General features: G+C 43.7%; 1 protein-coding gene across 1 annotated transcript in view; it reads left to right on the top strand.

Annotated features, from left to right (window-relative positions):
• The window catches only part of LOC126268181 (valine--tRNA ligase), a 209065-nt gene that overhangs the window by 134893 nt on the left and 56065 nt on the right, over nucleotides 1-18107 (top strand). The window contains exons 13-14 of the mRNA XM_049973783.1: nucleotides 11236-11383; nucleotides 11476-11945. Coding sequence (XP_049829740.1) covers nucleotides 11236-11383; nucleotides 11476-11945 — 618 coding nt within the window. The remainder of the gene's footprint in view (nucleotides 1-11235; nucleotides 11384-11475; nucleotides 11946-18107) is intronic.

Genomic DNA, 18107 nt, shown 5'->3' with positions numbered 1-18107 from the left:
CATCTTCAGCCCTACACCCAAATTTGGTCATGTCAGATTTGTCAAAGACCTATTCTTCTTGTCCTGATCCATGCAAGGGAAACACACCTTTGTCACCAATCTCTCTAACCAAAGCCAATCTAATTCCCACATTGAACCCTACCTCTCCCATTTCATACCACCATGCAACCTTGATTCTGGGACCCTCCCACCCAATGTTCTGCTCATCTTCCAGGAATTCCTTACCCCAGCTTGGCTTCACCATTCTTCCCCTTGTTCCTTCTTAATAACATCAGACTTTCATCAGAATGAAGGACAGACATATACAGCCTCAAAACAGGTCCTGGCATAATCATCCTGCCCGCAGACGGAGATTGCACCACTGTCATTATGAATGGCAATGGTTATTTGGCAGGAGGCCTCTGCCAGTTCTCTGACTCCTTCACCTATAAACCCCATCAGAGTGATACCATCCAAGAAGTATATCATAACCTCCAACCCCTGTTCAAAACCTGACCCTTCCCAGAATGTCTTCCCTGAATCCATTTCCCTTCTCACCCCTATGATATCCCACACACCCAATATCGACAAGCTCCTTAAAATCCAAAAAACACAAAAATACTAAACATCACATCATAGCTGGTTATTGTGCCACCACTGAAAGAATATTGGCTCTTATTGACCAACACTTTCAACCAATTGCCTGAAATGTAGCCTCACATGCAAAGACACCAACCACTTCTCTCACCTACTTTCCACCATCCCCACCTCTTTACTTCCTGGATGCCTACTCATCACTGTCGATGCCATTTCTCTATACACCAACATCCCTCATGTTCAAGTCTCACCGCTATTGAACACTGCATTTCCCAACATCCTTCAGACTCCATATCCACTACCTCGTTCCTCATACACCTAACTAACATTATCCTAACACACAACTACTTCTGTGAAGGGAAGGTGCACAACCATATCCACAGCACTGCCATGGGTATCTACATCCCAACCTCCAAATGCCAAACCCCTGCTTTGGTTCAAGTTAATTGGTGATACCATCATGATTTAGACTCAGGGCCAAGGCAGGCTGTCCTCATTCCTTCATACCCTTCTCTCCCATCCACTTCAGCTGATCCTCCTCAGCCCAGTGGGCCACTTTCCTGGGCTTCAACCTCCTCATCTCTGATGGCTCCATCCACACCTCCATCCACCAACCACACCTGTATTTCAACAGTTACCATCACTTCCCCACCAGGAAATCCCTCCCATACAGTCTAGCCACCCAAAGATGGCATATCTGCAGTGACAGCAATTCCCTAGCACAGTTTGCTGAAGGTCTCACAAAGGGCTTCACAGACAGGCTGGGTCCCCTGACCTAGTCTTCAAACAGATTTCCTTTGCCATGCCCCATACACCTGAAATCCTCCCCATACCCTGAAGAATCAGCTACAAAAGGAACACTCCCCCTGGTCAGCCATTATCACTCCAAACATAAAGCATTGTGGCCCTCATTGGCCAACATCTCCATCCAGTTTCACCCTGTGGGTCGGGGGGTTAGAATAGGCCCGAGGTACCCGCCTGTTGTAAGAGGCGACTAAAAGGAGTCTCAAACTTTTCAGTACAGTAAGTACAGGATCCATTTCATAGTTTGACCTGCCACTTTCGAAATTCTTCAGAAGTACAGGCCATATGGGGAAGGATGCGTTACAAGGTGCATGAGTTATCCATAGTGCCCTTACATTCAATCTCCTGAACCTCTTGTCACGGCTTTGCATCTCCTCCCTCTGCAGGTCTGGGGGTTAGAAAAGGCCTGAGGTATTTCTCCCTCTTGTAAGAGGCGAGTAAAAGAAGTCTCACACCTTTTGGTAATTATGTGATGGTCCCCTGTAGGGTATGACCCCCATTTTTCAAAATTTTCCTGAAGAGCGAACCAATAGGGGAAGGGCGCTTTTCATGGTGCATCGCATCCATCATGTGCTGCGACCTATCGCATCCTTCGTCAACATGGATCTGCACTTCTGCTCATTCTCCAACTGTTTGGCGAAGTCACCCTCCTGGGTGCATAGTTTTCCATTAACTGTGCAGTATTGTTTTTTACGCTGATGATGATAATGGACTTGTTTGCTTGGTTGAACCTGATATCCAGCATGGTAACCAGTCTGTTGTGGTGGGTCTTCCATGTACCCTGTTGGTTGTAGCCCCTGACCACACAGGGATCACTCTGCTGTTGCCTGCGCCGCTAACTCCCCATCCCCACGTATGCCAAGGAGTAGGTGCCCGTCACCCTATGGCATTGGGACTCCCGGAAATGGCCATCCCACCAGGTGGCCTTTGTTGTGGCTGGGTGGCGCCCGCGGGGAGGGCCCCTGATTGGAATGGGTGGCATCAGGGCAGATGACATGCGATGAAGCGTAGTACTTCATCTCTTGCTGGTGGTCAAACAGCAGCAGTCTCTAAGCGTTCACGGGCTCAATTCAGTGCACAGAAGTACGACCCCAAATCATTCCCTTCCATGGCCACACCATGGGAGAAATGTCAGGCTAAGTAAGGATGGCAGCAGCTCTTATTCGCCATGGTACCTTGTATGTTTGAGAGCTGATGGGGAATCTTTCATGACGATGAAGCCTCTGTTTTTTTTTGTTGAGCATTTAGAGGACAGGTTTCGGGGGTGGAGAGCTTGTTCAAAATGAGATCTGGGTCAGTCTTGATCAAAATAGCATCCTCTGTCCAGTCACAGGCATTACTCGCTTGTGAGCAGGCTGAGGGATGTTTCTGTAACCATCATGCCCCATAAGAGCTTAATTTTGCTCCAGGGTAACATATTTCGTTCGGCGTGTCCACCAGGGTCTGAGGGATAATCAGGTTGCCACTGCTGCCTTCATCTTGGTCTTTGAGGGTGATACATTACCCGAGAAGATCAAGGTGATGGTCTACTGCTGTGATGTAAAGCTCTATATCCTTCCCCCAACATGGTGCTTTAAATGCTGGAAGTTTGGCCATGTCTCCCCACTGTACTTCCAGCATCACATATCGAGATTGCAGATGCCCATCGCATCCCAATACTCCATGTACCCTGCCTCCCATCTGTGTCAGTTGCGGAGAGGACCATTCGCCTTGCTCATCTGACTGCAGAATTCTCCAGAAAGAAAGCAAAATCATGGACTAAAAGACCATGGACTTACTTACGTACACTGAGACTAAGAGGACATTTGAAGGCCTACGTCCTGTACATATGACATCATCTTACGCTGCCGCTTCAACAATTCAAGCCCCATCAGCTCTGCCAACCCTAGACACCTTTCAGAGACAGAAGACTACACCTGCCTTATTGATGGTGGGGGCCACTTCCCTCCCTGTTGCTCCTACACCACCTACTCCGGGAGCAACCCCCCTCCCCCCAACCATCGGGGATATCAGTCCCCATTTCTGCGCTGGAAAAACCTCGGCTCCTCTTGCTAGGAAGGAGTCCTTTGGGTAACTCGCTTCCCAGATTTCTGCTAGTGGGAAAGATAACACCCGCCAGTGGATGAAGTGTCCAAAAGCAGCTGATCGTAGGACTTCACGGTCAGTGAAGTACTCTCAGACAGGAAAACGCAAGGAGCAGTGGGAGAAATCCAAAAAGAAGATCCCCAAGACCAAGGGAATTGTGGTGGCACCCTCACCACCGCTGCCTACAAGCTATGCGTCTGCAGGTGAGATGGATATTCTGGCGTCTGCTGATAACCTAGATCTCACCGGACCCTTAGACACAATGGATATAGATAGCTCAGGCAATAAGTCGGTGGCAGCAGGTGACCCTGAGGCGTAAACTGCCTCATTGAATGTTCCATGCCTTCCCAGTCTCACAATGATGTCATCCTCCAGTGGAGTTGCGGCAGTTTTTTCCACTGCCTGGCTGAGCTACACCAACTGTTAAAATTTACACTTGTTCTCTGCATTGCCCTCCAGCAAAACCTGGTTCCTAGCTATGCAGACCCCTGCCCTCCGCGGCTATAAGAGATATTAAGTCGAGGAATAGGTGCAGTTTGCGTTTGTGTCTTAAACGCAGTCTGTAGTGAAACTGTGTTGCCTTCAAACCCCCTCTTGAAGCTGTGGCTGTCAGAATAAGGATGACGCAGGAAATAACTGTCTTCAATGTATATCTTCCTTCAGATGGCGCAGTAAATGTATTAGTTGCACTGATTGATCAACTCCCTAAACCATTCCTACCTTTTGGGAGATTTTAATGTCCATTACCCCATGTGGGGTTGTACCGTGCTTACTGGCACCTCTGCCTCTTAAATACTTGGGCTGCCACGCATTTCAGTGTTGCTCATGGTAGTTACTCGGCCATTGACTGATCAGTTTGCAGCCCAGAATGTTGCCCATCTATCCACTGGAGAGCACATGTCGACCTGTGTGGTAGTGACCACTTCCCCATCCTCCTGTCACTGCCCCAGCATCATGATCATGGACGCCTGCCCAGATGGGCTTTAAAACAAGGCGGACTTGGAAACTGTCACCCCTGGTGTCACTGTTCAGTCTCCCTCACATGGGAACATCGATGTGTTGGTTGAGCAGGTGACTGCAGCAATCCTTTCTACGCCAGAAAACACGATCTCTGGCTCTTTAGGGTCCCCGGCGAAAGACAGTCCCTTGGTGGTCGCTGGAAGTTGCTGAAGCAATTACATTGGCATAAGCGGCACCCTTCGCTGGAGCGCCTCATAGCCTTTAAACGGCTCCGTGCCCATGTTCGCCAGCTTATCAAGCAACGGAAGCAGGAGTGTTGGGCGAGATACATCTTGACCGTTGGGTGCCGTACGTCACCTTCCCACGTCTAGGCAAGGAGAAAATGTGTTTTTGCATACCAGACCCCAACAGGTGTTCCTGATGTTAACATAAATTTCATGTTATCAACTGACACAGTCATGATTGCAGAGCACTTTGCTAAACACTATGCTCGAGTCTCTGCGTCAGAGAATTACCCCCCTGCCTTCCACACACTCAAATGGCGGCTGGAGGGGAAAGCCCTTTCATTCACTGCATGCCACAGTGAATCTTATAACACCCCATTTACAGAGTGGGAGCTCCTCAGTGCCCTATCACGTTGCCCCGATGCCGCTATTGGGCCAGATTGAATCCACAGCCAGATGATTAAACATCTCTCATCTGATTAAAAGCGATATCTCATCATCATCTTGAACCAGATCTGGTGTGATAACGTCTTTCCATCGCAGTGGCGGGAGAGCACCACTATTACGGTGCTCAAACCCAGTAAAAACCTTCTTGATATGGATGGGTATCAATCCATCAGCCTCAACAACATTCTTTGTAAGCTGTTGGAATGTATGGTGTGTCAGCAGTTGGGTTGGGTCCTGGAGTGAGGTGACCTACGTGCTCCATGTCAGGACGACTTTGGCCAGGGTCGCTCTACCACTGATAATCTTGTGTCCGAGCAACCTTTTCCAGATGCCAGTGCCCGGATGCCGTCTTTTTTGAGTTACGTAAAGCGTACTACACAATCCGGTGACATCATATACTTGCCACATTTTATGAGTGGGGTCTCCGTGGCCTGCCCTCAATTTTTATCCAAAACTTCCTGTCGCTCCGTACTTTCTGTGTTCAAGTTGGTGCCTCCCATAATTACCCCTATATCCAGGAGAGTGGGGTCCCGCAGGGCTCTGTGTTGAGTGTATCTCTATTTTTAGTGGCCATTAATAGTCTAGCAGCAGCTGTAGGGCTGTCCTCCTCACCTTCTCTGTATGCATTTCGTAGTGCTCCACCAGTTGAAGAGTGGCATCTGCAGGGAACCATCCACAAGGCACGGTCATGGTCTCTAGCCCACGGTTCCCAGTTTTCGTCGTACCATTCATCTGGAACCAGAACTTTACCCTAATGACAATCCACTCACTGTAGTGGAGACATTCGATTCTTAGGACTGGTTTTCGACGCCTGATTGGCATGGCTTCCTCATCTTCATCAGCATAAACAGAAGTGCTGCCAGCACCTTAACGCCTTCTGCTGCCTGAGCAGCACCAACTGGCGTGCAGATCACTCTACACTGCTGCAGCTCTACAGAGCCCTTGTTCAATCCTATCTTGGCTGTGGGAGTCTGGTTTATGGTTCGGCAGCGCCCTCAGCATTGCATTTACTCGACCCAGTGCACCGATGTGGCATTCGCCTAGTGACTGGAGCTTTTAGGATGAGTCCGCTGACCAGCATCCTGGTGGAGGCAGGATTCCCTCCGTTGCAGGTTAGGCGTGCACAACTGCCGGCCAGTTACGTTGCATACATTCGTAGTTCTTCTGTGCATCTGAATTACCGTCTCTTTTTTCCCACCCACGATGGCCCATCTGCCACTCTGGCAGCCCAGGTCAGGGCTTCCTATTGCAGTTCGTGTCCAATCCCTTCTTTCCGAACTGGAGTCCTTGCCTTTACCACCTATGCTTGAGGTCCATTTATGTACACCTGTATGGTGTACACCTAGGCCGTGGCTTTGCCTGGACCTTTCACATGGACTCTGTTAACCCCACAGCTCTCCACTGCCATTTCCTCTCCATTCTTGACATGCATCAAGGCCTTGAAGTGGTTTACACCATCGGCTCGATGGCTAATGAACATGTTGGCTTCACATATGTCTGTGGAGGATATATTAAACAGCATTCCTTACCCGATGGTTACAGTGTTTTCACTGCCAAGCTATTGACCAGTGCTATCCTCATCATCCTATGGTAGCGACCATCCAGGAGTCCATCTGTGCCCTGGAACGGTCCAGTCGTTCAGTGGTGTTTATCTAGATCCCTGGTCAAGTCAGAATCCAAAACAACAAACTTGCCGACAAGCTGGCCAAACAGGCTAAGCGAAAACCGCTTATGGAGACCGACTTTTTTGCAACTGACCTGCTTTCAGTACTACGCTGCAAGGTTTTGTGGCTTTGGGTGACGGAATGGCATAACCTCAGTATGCACAACAAACTGCATGCCATTAAGGAGACACATGGCTACCTCCTGTGCCATGATGACCCAACTCAGTGTGTCGGTGCGGTGTCAGGCTGACAGTGGCCCATATCTTGGTGAGCTGTCCTTCTTTGGCTGCCCTGCGACGGACTCTTCAGTTACTGGACTCATTGCCATTAATATTAGCTGACAGCACCTCATAGGCTAATTTAGTTATATGTTTTATAAGTGAAAAGTTTTTGTGCATGTCCTTTGTTTCTTTGTGTTCTCCACTCTAATGCTTTTAGGCTGGATGTTTTTATGTGTCGCAGAGTCGCTGGCTTTTCCTTTTTGTTCTCTTGGTCGACCAGCCAGGGTCATCTGCTCTCTTGTTTTTATCCCTTCTACCTGTTTCTTGCTTCTCTCTGTGGTTTTCTTTTCCTGTTTTGTCCATAGTAGTGTTGGCTATCCTTCTGCCATTCTTGTAGTTTTTCCATTCTCATGTTATTGTGCTGTACGTCTCCTGTCTTTTCTTCTTTCTCTTGTGTAATTATTTTACCGGGAATAAGGAACCGATGACCTTGCAGTTTGGTCCCCCCCCCCCCCCTCCCCCTCATTTAAACCAACCAACCAACTGCTCAACCAACCAACAATCCAACCATCCAATTGCCCAAAATCTAACTTCCCATGTCAAAGATGCCAACCACTTCCTTCATTGATGCTCCACCAACCCCACCCCTTAGCTTCTGGATCCCTACTCATAACTGTCGATGCCACTTCCCTGTACACCAACATTTCACAGGCCCATGGCCTTACAGGTATTTAACACTACCTCTCGCAACATACTTCAAACTCCAAACTCACTACCTCATTCCTCACACTCCTTACTAACTTTATCCTGACACACAACTGCTTCTCCCTTTGAAGGGAAGTTATACAAACAAATCCACAGCACAGCCATGGGTATCTGCATGGACCATCCAGAGGAAAACTTCCTAGCCTCCCAAAACACCAAACTCGTGGTCTGGTTAAGGTTCATTGATATATCTTCATGTTCAGGTATAAGGACCAAGACACTGTCCTCATTCCTTTAAAACCTCAACACCTTCTCTCCCAACTACTTCACCTGGTCCTCCTCAGCACAGTGTCCCATCTTCCTGGACACTGATCACCACCTCTCTGAAGGCTCCATCCTCGCCTCTGTCAGCAGTAAACCTACCAACCACCAACAGTACTTGCATTTCGACAGCTGCCATCCCTTCCACACCAAAAATCCTTCCCATACTACCCGGCAGTCCAGGAACAGTGTATCTCCAGTGGTGTGACCTCCCTTGCTCAGTATGCTAAGGGTCTCTCAAAATCTTTCACAGACCTAGCCTGCAGACAGATTTCCCAAGCCATATCCCCACACATCCCCAATCCTCCTAACCAGCCCTAAGAACTAGCGACAGAGAAGCACCCCTTTCGTCACCTAATACCTCCCATGGAATGGAATAACTGAACCATGTCCTTCATCAGAGCATTTATTATGTATCATCATGCCCTGATATGAGGGACTAATTAACAAAGATCCTTTCTACCCCTCCTAAAGTGGAGTTCTGTCAGCCTCTCAATCTCCATAATATCCTATTCCACCCTGATGAACTCTCAATCCCACCCCCTTGCCATAAGGATCGTATCCCTGTGGAAGACTCAGGTGCAAGATCTGCCTAATCCATCTACCCAGCACTTCCTTTCCCAGTTTTTTCACTGGCTTTTCCTAATTTCTCAGAGACCAGGCCACCTGTGAAAGCAGCCAGTCATATATCAGCTTTGTTGCAGTCATTGCACAGCTTTCTACATTGGTATGACTACCAACCAGCTCTCCACCAGAATGAATGACCACTGTCAAACAGTGGCCAAGAGTAAAGTGGGCCACCCTTTGGTACAACATGCAGCTGAGCATAACATTCTTGATTTCAGTGGCTGCTTCATAACCCGGTCCATCTGGGTCCTTCCCTTGACCTCCAGATTTCCTGAACTGCACAGAAGGGAATTACCCTTACAACACATTCTCTGCTCCTGAAATTATCCCACCCCCAACATACGATAACCTACTGACCCCACAATTATCCAACAGTTTCTGCCCCCTCTGTCTGTCACCACCTCAGAGATGGCCTTAGGATGTCTTACCAGTTTACTATTATAACAGTTCTGTCACCCCCCCCCCCCCCCTTCCACATGATACTGAAAGAAAGATAAATGCAACAAACTGCATTTAGACCTAAATAGTCTAGTGTATAAGTTAATTGACATATAAAGAATTTTATATAAAGAAGTGACATAGGCAAAGGAGCTAATGCAGGTTTAATTTTGAGATACGCTGTTACAGTGTAAAACTATATTATCAGCAACAGCAACAAAAAAGAAATTACAAAAAAAATGGCCATAAAAACTTCTTTAAAATGTCGTAAGTGTCCATTGTATTCTGTAACATTTATCAACAGTCATACATTGAAGGATATCAGTACAGACCGAATACTGCTGCAATTATTACAACTTGTATATAGGTTTCATCTTTGAGATTACTCCAGAGAAAAAACTGCAAGGCATCAAATGAGATAAGTGTGCAGACTATGCTAGCAGGAAAAAGCTGGATGAGTGTGTACTAACCACGAGTGAGCTGTATGTTATGCAGATGAAGGCTGTCAAGGCATGTCAGTGCAGTAAAATCTTAGGCTTTTTACTCAATTTGCAGTGTGTCCGTGACATTTCAGAAGGCGTGTTCTAGGTTCTGCCTTTTAGGGAAGTGTCAGAATCTTGCAGTCCATTTCCTTATATAGTCACAGGTGATATGAATTATTTAAATCTCTGCCACAGCTTCTCCCTAACTGCTAAATGCAGTTGTAATGAAAAACATATGTTGCAATGATTTTGCATTTGGTGCATATTATAAAATATGTTGCAGCATATGTAATCTAGTTAATATATTGAATTATTCTTTAGACTTGGCTAGAGGTCTTTATCTGCCACCAATCTCAAGAAAACTGATCTGACCTAGAACACTAATTTGCTATCGCACTGCACTGGAGATAAAGCCAGAGTGAAATATTTACAACATTCTTCATATTTCATAAACAGTTTGAAATATCGAAATAACATTTTGGCAAATAATAACACACAAAGAAGGGAGTATGTTGCTGTATGGTTATTATGCAAAACTTCATTATCTACCATGTTATTCCACTAACTACAGACTTTTTCAATGAAAGAATTCAATTTTTAAGGACCATCAATGGTTGGTGAAATGAGAAATGCTATGGATTTGAGAACAACATAAGTGAAGAAATTACACATTTATTTTTACTGAGAATGTGCTTTTTCAGATTTCATTAGCAACTGCGTCTGCGCAGCGTGTTAGTAAGGTGAGACTGTTTAAACTCTGTAGTGTTTTCAGAAAAGAAGCTAATTTTAACATGGCAACCAGAGAAATCTGTAGATTTTACTCAAATTTCACCACTCATGATGCTGCTCTGAAAGTTACAAATGGTAACAAGCTAGGGGCAAATAAACCGCTGCATTTAAAAAAAATTAAGAAGTTTATGTTGATATCTCTGTACTTAATATTGTTATGACAAGAAAAATATGTCATTTAGTGAGGATTTTGTACAGTCATTTAGATGAAAACACATTGACAGTGTGGAAGGTCCACCTTGGAATATAGCTGGATTTTTCATGGTATCCATAGAGCAGTTTTGTTTCCCCCAGTGAAATTCAGTTGTCTTGCAGCTTTATTTTCTAATTTTTTTTAATGTTTAGCAAACAATTCCAAGGATTATGTCATCTTCGGATATCTGTTGGGCCTGCTTCATGAACTAACTGTTGTATGTACTGAACTGTCAGTCCGTCAAGGGAGGCAGCTATAATATGTCTGCCACATAGTTTGATAATTTGTCAATTGCACATTCATGAGATAAATGTCAAATTAAAGTGAAATATACAGATGGATGAAAACTGACTTTCAATGGAATAAATTTGCTGGAGTTATCTGTCAGAACCATGGAACCCTAAGTAAGAATACTGTTATGGAATCTGAAACTAACTCAGTGTCAGGTGCGAATGCAATGTTTTATCCTTGCACTATCTTATGTGGTACATTTGTTTACAGCCAAGAAGTTAACTAATTTATTCTAGATAACCAGAATATGGCTGCTTCATCATGATAATGTCATTTCATCCTGTTCCTTCTCAAAATATTCTTCTATCTGTCCCTGTTCCCATGCATTGCTTTACCTTCTTTTGTAAGTTCTACCTCATTTTGTTTTTCAGCAGTATATAATAACAGCAATTGTGAAATTCGTTACAGGAGCTCCACAAACAATTAACAAATAGCAATTTGGATCCTAGAGAGATAGAAAGAGCAAAGCAAGGTCAGAAACAGGACTATCCCAATGGAATTCCAGAATGTGGAGCAGATGCTTTGAGGTTTGCTTTGTGTGCATATGTAAGCCAAGGTAAAAAATTAATTACTGGCACAATAATTGTTCAGTTACATAATTGTTAAAGAATTATTTCAACAGGTATCCCATTTCTTTTCTTTTTACAGGAAGAGATATAAATTTGGACATTTTGAGGGTTCAAGGATATAGATTCTTTTGCAATAAGCTTTGGAATGCCACAAAATTTGCGCTTAGTTATTTAGGGACAGATTTTACGCCAAACTCTAAACTACGAAATAAAAGTGCAAGTAACAAAGGCAAGAAAGAACTGAATAATGTGAATCACCTCTTGAGGATTATCTCATCATGTGAAAGAGACAGAAATTTCCACCTAACGATGAATGACTGTGAAATAGTTGACTCTTATCTTTCTGATTATAGTTACCTCCAAGGCTACACACCTTCCAAATCAGATTTGATTGTTTTTAGTGCACTGAACGACAATGGTGAATTAGAAAGATTTCCAAATATGCTCAGGTGGTATAAGCACATTAGTAGCTTCAGCTCTGAAGAGAACAAATTGCCTGCTACAGTGTATGGTGTTTGCAGTGATGGTCCTCAAGACTCTGAAAGTGAGGTAAGAAATTATGTAAAGATGTGTTTGGGAATTCATAGTTGAAATTTGTGACCATAGCATTCAACATTGTTTTTTAATTAGCCTTTCTATTTTTCTATTCTCATGGTGAAAATCTGTTCGCCATTATTCATACCGTTAAGTCTACAAATATTGAAATTTATTTTTATTATTGAATTGACAATTTGAATATCACATCTTCAAATGATGGATGTGTTGGAATAACATATAGTAGAGGGAAGCAATACTTCCATCAGTGGTACAGGAAACATGGTCTCGTAAAAATGGAGATAAATTTTCAGACCCATCTTTCTCAAACATTACTGATTTCTCAAAAATATTGTTGGGCTTCTCCTCACTTGAGACTCTGAATTTTAATTTTGCACGTAAATCATAAACTTATTGTTATAAAATGTGAGGAGCCAAAATATACATTTTGGAAAGTTTCGGTGATGGCCTGTCAAGAACAGGCTAACTCAACAAAATAAAAAGAAAGAAAACAGCTTCTATAGCAGTATACGGTAGCAAAAGATAACAAATAGGTCTAAGTGAAGACGGTGTACAGTTGAAGATTTCAGGATTTCAACCTGGAAGCTGAAATTGAATTCTGAATTCTTTGGATATAGTTCTGCTTTTGGTTACAAAAAATTGGTGCATACCAGTGAGGCAGAATGTGGAGTCAGTGTTTGTTCTGTACTTCTGAATGTTAAATCAGTGACACTTGAACCACAAGACTGACATGGTAGTTCTCAGGTCTAAAAACACGCAAAAAACAATATTTAGAAATTAAAGTAAGTATCATTTTAAGACTCGGGAAACATTAGTGCAAGCATGTAGTACCTTATGAAAATGGAAGTTTATCAGATATGTGTCAATTTGTGATGTCTTTAAGGTCGCATTTATGGTCAATGCGTAAGTTTATGATTTTTAAGAAGTCGCTTGGTACTGTCTGGAAGGGAACACGAGAAATGATCATCTAGATACCTGAGGCTTACAGAGAGTGGTAATTTGGTTTTATGAAGGAGCCATTATGTTGTAAAACTTAACAAGGATGTCATTGATAGTGAGACCTAGCATGTGAGAGTGAAAACAATGGAAACTGTTTCCAAGAAAATGCTGGGCAACGAGTAAATCATTTGTTATCGTTGCACCTGCTAGGGGCTTTGCATTTTGAATTAAAGGGGGCAAGGGGGGGGGGTCACATTGTTTGTATCATGCCTGTCTGGAGTGCGTCAGATGTCATGCATTTCAGTCAGTTTAGACTGTGTATGGCAAACCAGGGTTTCATGAGTCTTATGTTAGTGTAAGCCCTGGTCATAATTTGGTGATGCCTGTGTGGGACAATGGTCAGTGGTTGTCTTTCACATGGAATGGGGATGTTGGCATATTGCTAGGATTGTATAGACCTCTATGAAAATACCTCTGTCTGAAGTTGCACTGCCTCGTGATGGGTTGGATGACAGTTGAGACAAAACAGTAATAGTGCACAACTTCTGTGGCACCTAATGCGCATCAGTTGTACGTATTAAGCTTGAGCCAAAGTTGATTTTTAATTCCATTTTTGCTCTTGGAAACACCATGGTTTCCAATACTTTGTAAAGAAAACACACCTAAAGAATGGATATATTGTCTAGGAACACAGCTATTGAACAAATAGAATTCCAGAAAGCAAACTAAGAGCATCAGCTCAGAAATGAGTCCAGTTTGTAACAGGACACAAGTTTTTTCTTGTCATGAAAAGAGAATATTCTTACAGAAAATCACAGTTTTATATTCCTAAAAGATAAGTATATGTAGCAGGTATGCTGAAGCTGATTAGGCATTTAGAAAGGGTATGCTTCTGACAGAAACAGATACATCGTAGCAAGCATGGCAGATCTCACATAGCAAGTTGATACAAATAAATGTGGAGGAACTGAAGGAACAGTTGGAAGTAAATGGCATGAGGGATAGAAAAAGAATATTTTGAAGAAAGTGAACAGTGAACTGGAGCAGACAGGTGCATTTATACTGACCTTCACCTCTTCAACATTACCAGAACATCTGACAACAGGTTTTATCCACCTTGAAGTGAGATCATACATTCCAATTCCAATTATCTATTTTAAGTGACCTATCTGTATGTGCAACATGCTTCACACAAGAAACATTCAACATGCAGGAAATTTGTCCAACTTATGCCTAAAATAGAACTTAGTGTTCATCTGCATGATGTTATGTTTGACTGTTCAGGTTAGCATGTAGTTTAGAGCTGTGAGTGTGAGGCATTAATTGATGAAGAAATTCAGAAGATTAAATTTGCAAGATGAGTAGGTACCTAATACAATAGCTAAAAATAAGTTGATATAACTAAAAAATCGGACTTGCGTATCATTTACTTTAGTGACCAAAACATTATTTAAAAAGTGTCTGCAATTTGTATCTTAATTTGAACTGCACTTGCAGTGGTAGACATGGTGTACATTCACTTGTCTCCCTAATGACTTTAGTAACTTTCATAGAAATACATGCATTGTGAAGCCACTTGTTCACCCCTTCAGGCATACAGAGAACAGTTAAAAGGAAGTATCAGAAATCAGTAAGTACCTATCATTTCTTCTAAAATAGAAACACACGGTGAGCGCCAAAGACCTAAAAATGATGATTTGGAAGGCATTACGCCACACTTTGCTCATCTATAATGACAGTTCTGATGAAGTTTCGGTGACTGCTGACGCAATTACTGAAACTTGCCCAAGAGAATTAGTAGGCCCATCAAGTAGCAATCCACAACCCCACCCCCGCTGGTGCAGCATCACCATCACAGTGGAAGTTTAAGGGAGAAGGCAGAAGGAAACCTCATCAGTGAGATGGCTTCTGTTTTTCCAGAGGAATGCAAGTGGCATCAAGCTATATGCGAAGAAATTTGCACTTCTGGTACAGGGAAATCCTTCATGCCTGTGTTTAAAAGACACACATTTTACGTTATCTGAAGCCCTGTGATAAAGTATTGTTGACTCCACAGGAAAGACATCATCAGTGGGAAATATGCTAAAGAAGGGCTAACTGCTTTTATGTGGGTGAACCACAAAGTCTTTACCCATATTTTTTGTTAGCCAAAATGCAGGTAATTATAAAAATACATACTATTGTTTTTACTTCATACTATTTTTTCCATATAGGCTCCAAATCAATTCAGATATTTGTCACATTGCAGCAGTAAATTTGAGATTTGCCTGTGATATAGTTCATCTGGGTGACTGTGGAATCACCTTCGGACTGTTGTTGCCTGTGAATCACTTTTTTGTCAGAAAGTTCAGCAGACCAAAAACATGGAAATCACTAAGGGTGAGATTGGAACTGTATGGTGTGCTCCATACTCTCTCAGTGAATGACTGTAGCTTGTCAACTATTCTGATTGCCACATGTGCCCTTGCATTGTTGTAGTAGGTGACCACATTATCCACATCAAGAATCCGACAGCACTTCTTCATGATGGTAGCTTGCAAATGTGACTGTGTGGAATAATAACTGTCAGCATTTATTTTGCACTTATTGGCATGAAATCCAGTGGAAGCAGTCATGGCTATCCCAGAAGTCCATTAACATCAGATGGCACTGAACAGAATTTTTTTGTCACAGGCGAATCCAGACATTTCTACACCATGCTCTTCTGCTTCGATACTTTGGTGTGAAAGACAGTATCCATGTTTCATTATTAGTACTGTCACCCTCATCAGCATAATGTTGCAGATGAGTCAGTCGAGCAATAATTCACTTGCCCTTTTTCATGTCATCCAACTGCTTAGGCACCCACCAACATGAAATCTTCTGGTATGTTAAGGACCTGTGAATGATGTTGTAAACACTCCCATACAAAATGGCAAGCTCAAGGGAAGTGTCCTTGAGATACACACACCAATCCACTTTCACCATTACATCCACACAGGAAATTTCATCAGTCAGTATTGATTGCGACCTCCTCAAACACTAATTGTCTTGCAAGTCTTCGATGCCTGTTGTGAACTCACAGTACCACCACCTTACACTTCTCAAATCAAGACACTTTTCCCCGTTGGTGGGCTATATTTCCCAGTATATTTCAGTGGGTGTTCTTCCCTTGCCCCATAGAAAATGAATCGCGCTTTGTAGCTCATACGCTGTGGGTGTGTGAAGTACAACAGCCATCTTCAGCAATTGACATCAGTGCCATACTGTGGAGCTACTGGCAGAGAAGGCCCATCTTATCCAAGAAAGGTCCACTGCTGGGAATGGATATGTTGACTTCACATCTACAGCCATAATTTGACTAAAGAGGAATAGGGGCAAAGACTTTCTGATTTGCTCTTATGGAAGCTTACCACTTCTCTCTTCTCCCCACAGCTGCCAGTGCCAACCTACAGTCAGTCGCTGTAACAGTGCAGGAGCATCAGAAGCTAACTGCATTTTTCCATATCTGCCTCTTTGTGCATCAATTGTCCATATGCTCTCACTAATCTCACTGCCCCTCTGCTCATAGTGTTTCTGGGGTGATTTTGGTTCATGCCATTTATTATTGAGCTATATTTATCATGTGCATCCAGGATTGAGATCTCAAGTGTCTCTTTTTGACAGATGATTTATGGCTTCTCATCATGGGGCATAAATACAGGTCATTATCCATCACTGATCTTTTGTTACACTCTTTTGTTCTTGCACGTACGGCAGTGGGAAATGCTACAGGATTTGCACTCCATTGACCACTTCCTAGGCTAACATCATGTATCAAACAGAGCAGTGTCCAAAAAAGCCAGCTAGGTCGATGGTCAGCAATGCTAACTGGGCACTATGCAGATAACTGGCTGTGTGTGTGGTATGATACTCAACACCACTGATGCACAAATGTCAAAGTCTTCAGGATTGCTTAGAAGATAGCTGCTTCATGTGTTGTGGCATCAGCCTCAGGCAGGTCACAGCAGACAGTCATGCAGTATGCAGGCCAGCCACATGTTTAATTTTACAGTTTGGGACCACAATAATGATGGAGTAGCATTTTGCAATGCAGCAATCTATTGTACCGGTGCACTGGAGGACTACATGCCTAGCAGAAGGCAATGTTTCACAGATAGCTATGTGACAGTGGCAGGCTCCTGTCACAACATGTCAGGCCCTAGTGAGTATAAATACTCCTCGCTTAGTAGCAGCATTTCCATTGGTGCCATATGTTCGCCCAGTGCCGTCTCCAGACCATTCATCAGTTGGATATGCAGCTTAGGAGGTACATCTTTGTCAACCAATACCATCGACTAGGCAAAACTGCTGGTCAGCTAGCTGTCATCCAGTACTGAAGGTTCTGGGCTTCAAACTGGATCTGCCACTGTGAGGCCACCCGTTGAGTGCTATCGCTTGACAGCCTGCCTTTCAGAGTCCCAGCTACAACTTGGGACATCTGCTCGCCCCTGACAGACACCTTGGGCTCTAGACGGTGTATGCTAGTCTACCCGTAAGTTTGTTGTACTGCAGAGCTAACAGCCCATCTTGCATCAGCAATGCCACGTCTCGAACAGCTAACGTTTAAATTATCTCGGTATCCTACTACCTCAGCAGACTCACTGACCGCCACCAGTTGGAGTCAGCACCTGGCTGCATCCATTGACCATCCTGTACTTCGTGCACATGTCATTCTGGTGGCAGAAGTGACCAACTTCTGCATGGGTGCCAGTATAGTGGTCAATACAGATGCAGCCCCACAACACCTGCTTGAGTGAAAAGTGTTCTTTTACAACCTGGTATAAATGCGCAGCTCAGTAAGGGTTCATATGGAGACCATCTGCTAAGTCACAAGGGCATAATGCTGCAGTATAATTACCGAACTATCAGTTTAATAAGTCACAGCTGCAAAATACTAACGCGAATTCTTTACAGACGAATGGAAAAACTGGTAGAAGCTGACCTCGGGGAAGATCAATTTGGATTCCGTAGAAATGTTGGAACACGTGAGGCAATACTGACCCTATGACTTATCTTAGAAGAAAGATTAAGGAAAGGCAAACCTTCGTTTGTAGCATTTGTAGACTTAGAGAAAGCTTTTGACAATGTTGATTGGAATACTCCCTTTCAAATTCTGAAGGTGGCAGGGGTAACATACAGGGAGCGAAAGGCTATTTACAATTTGTACAGAAAGCAGATGGCAGTTACGAGAGTCGA

The sequence above is a fragment of the Schistocerca gregaria genome, chromosome 4 (genome assembly GCF_023897955.1).
Source record: "Schistocerca gregaria isolate iqSchGreg1 chromosome 4, iqSchGreg1.2, whole genome shotgun sequence".
NCBI classification, from domain to species: domain Eukaryota; kingdom Metazoa; phylum Arthropoda; class Insecta; order Orthoptera; family Acrididae; genus Schistocerca; species Schistocerca gregaria.
This window is presented reverse-complemented; position numbering and strand designations above follow the sequence as displayed.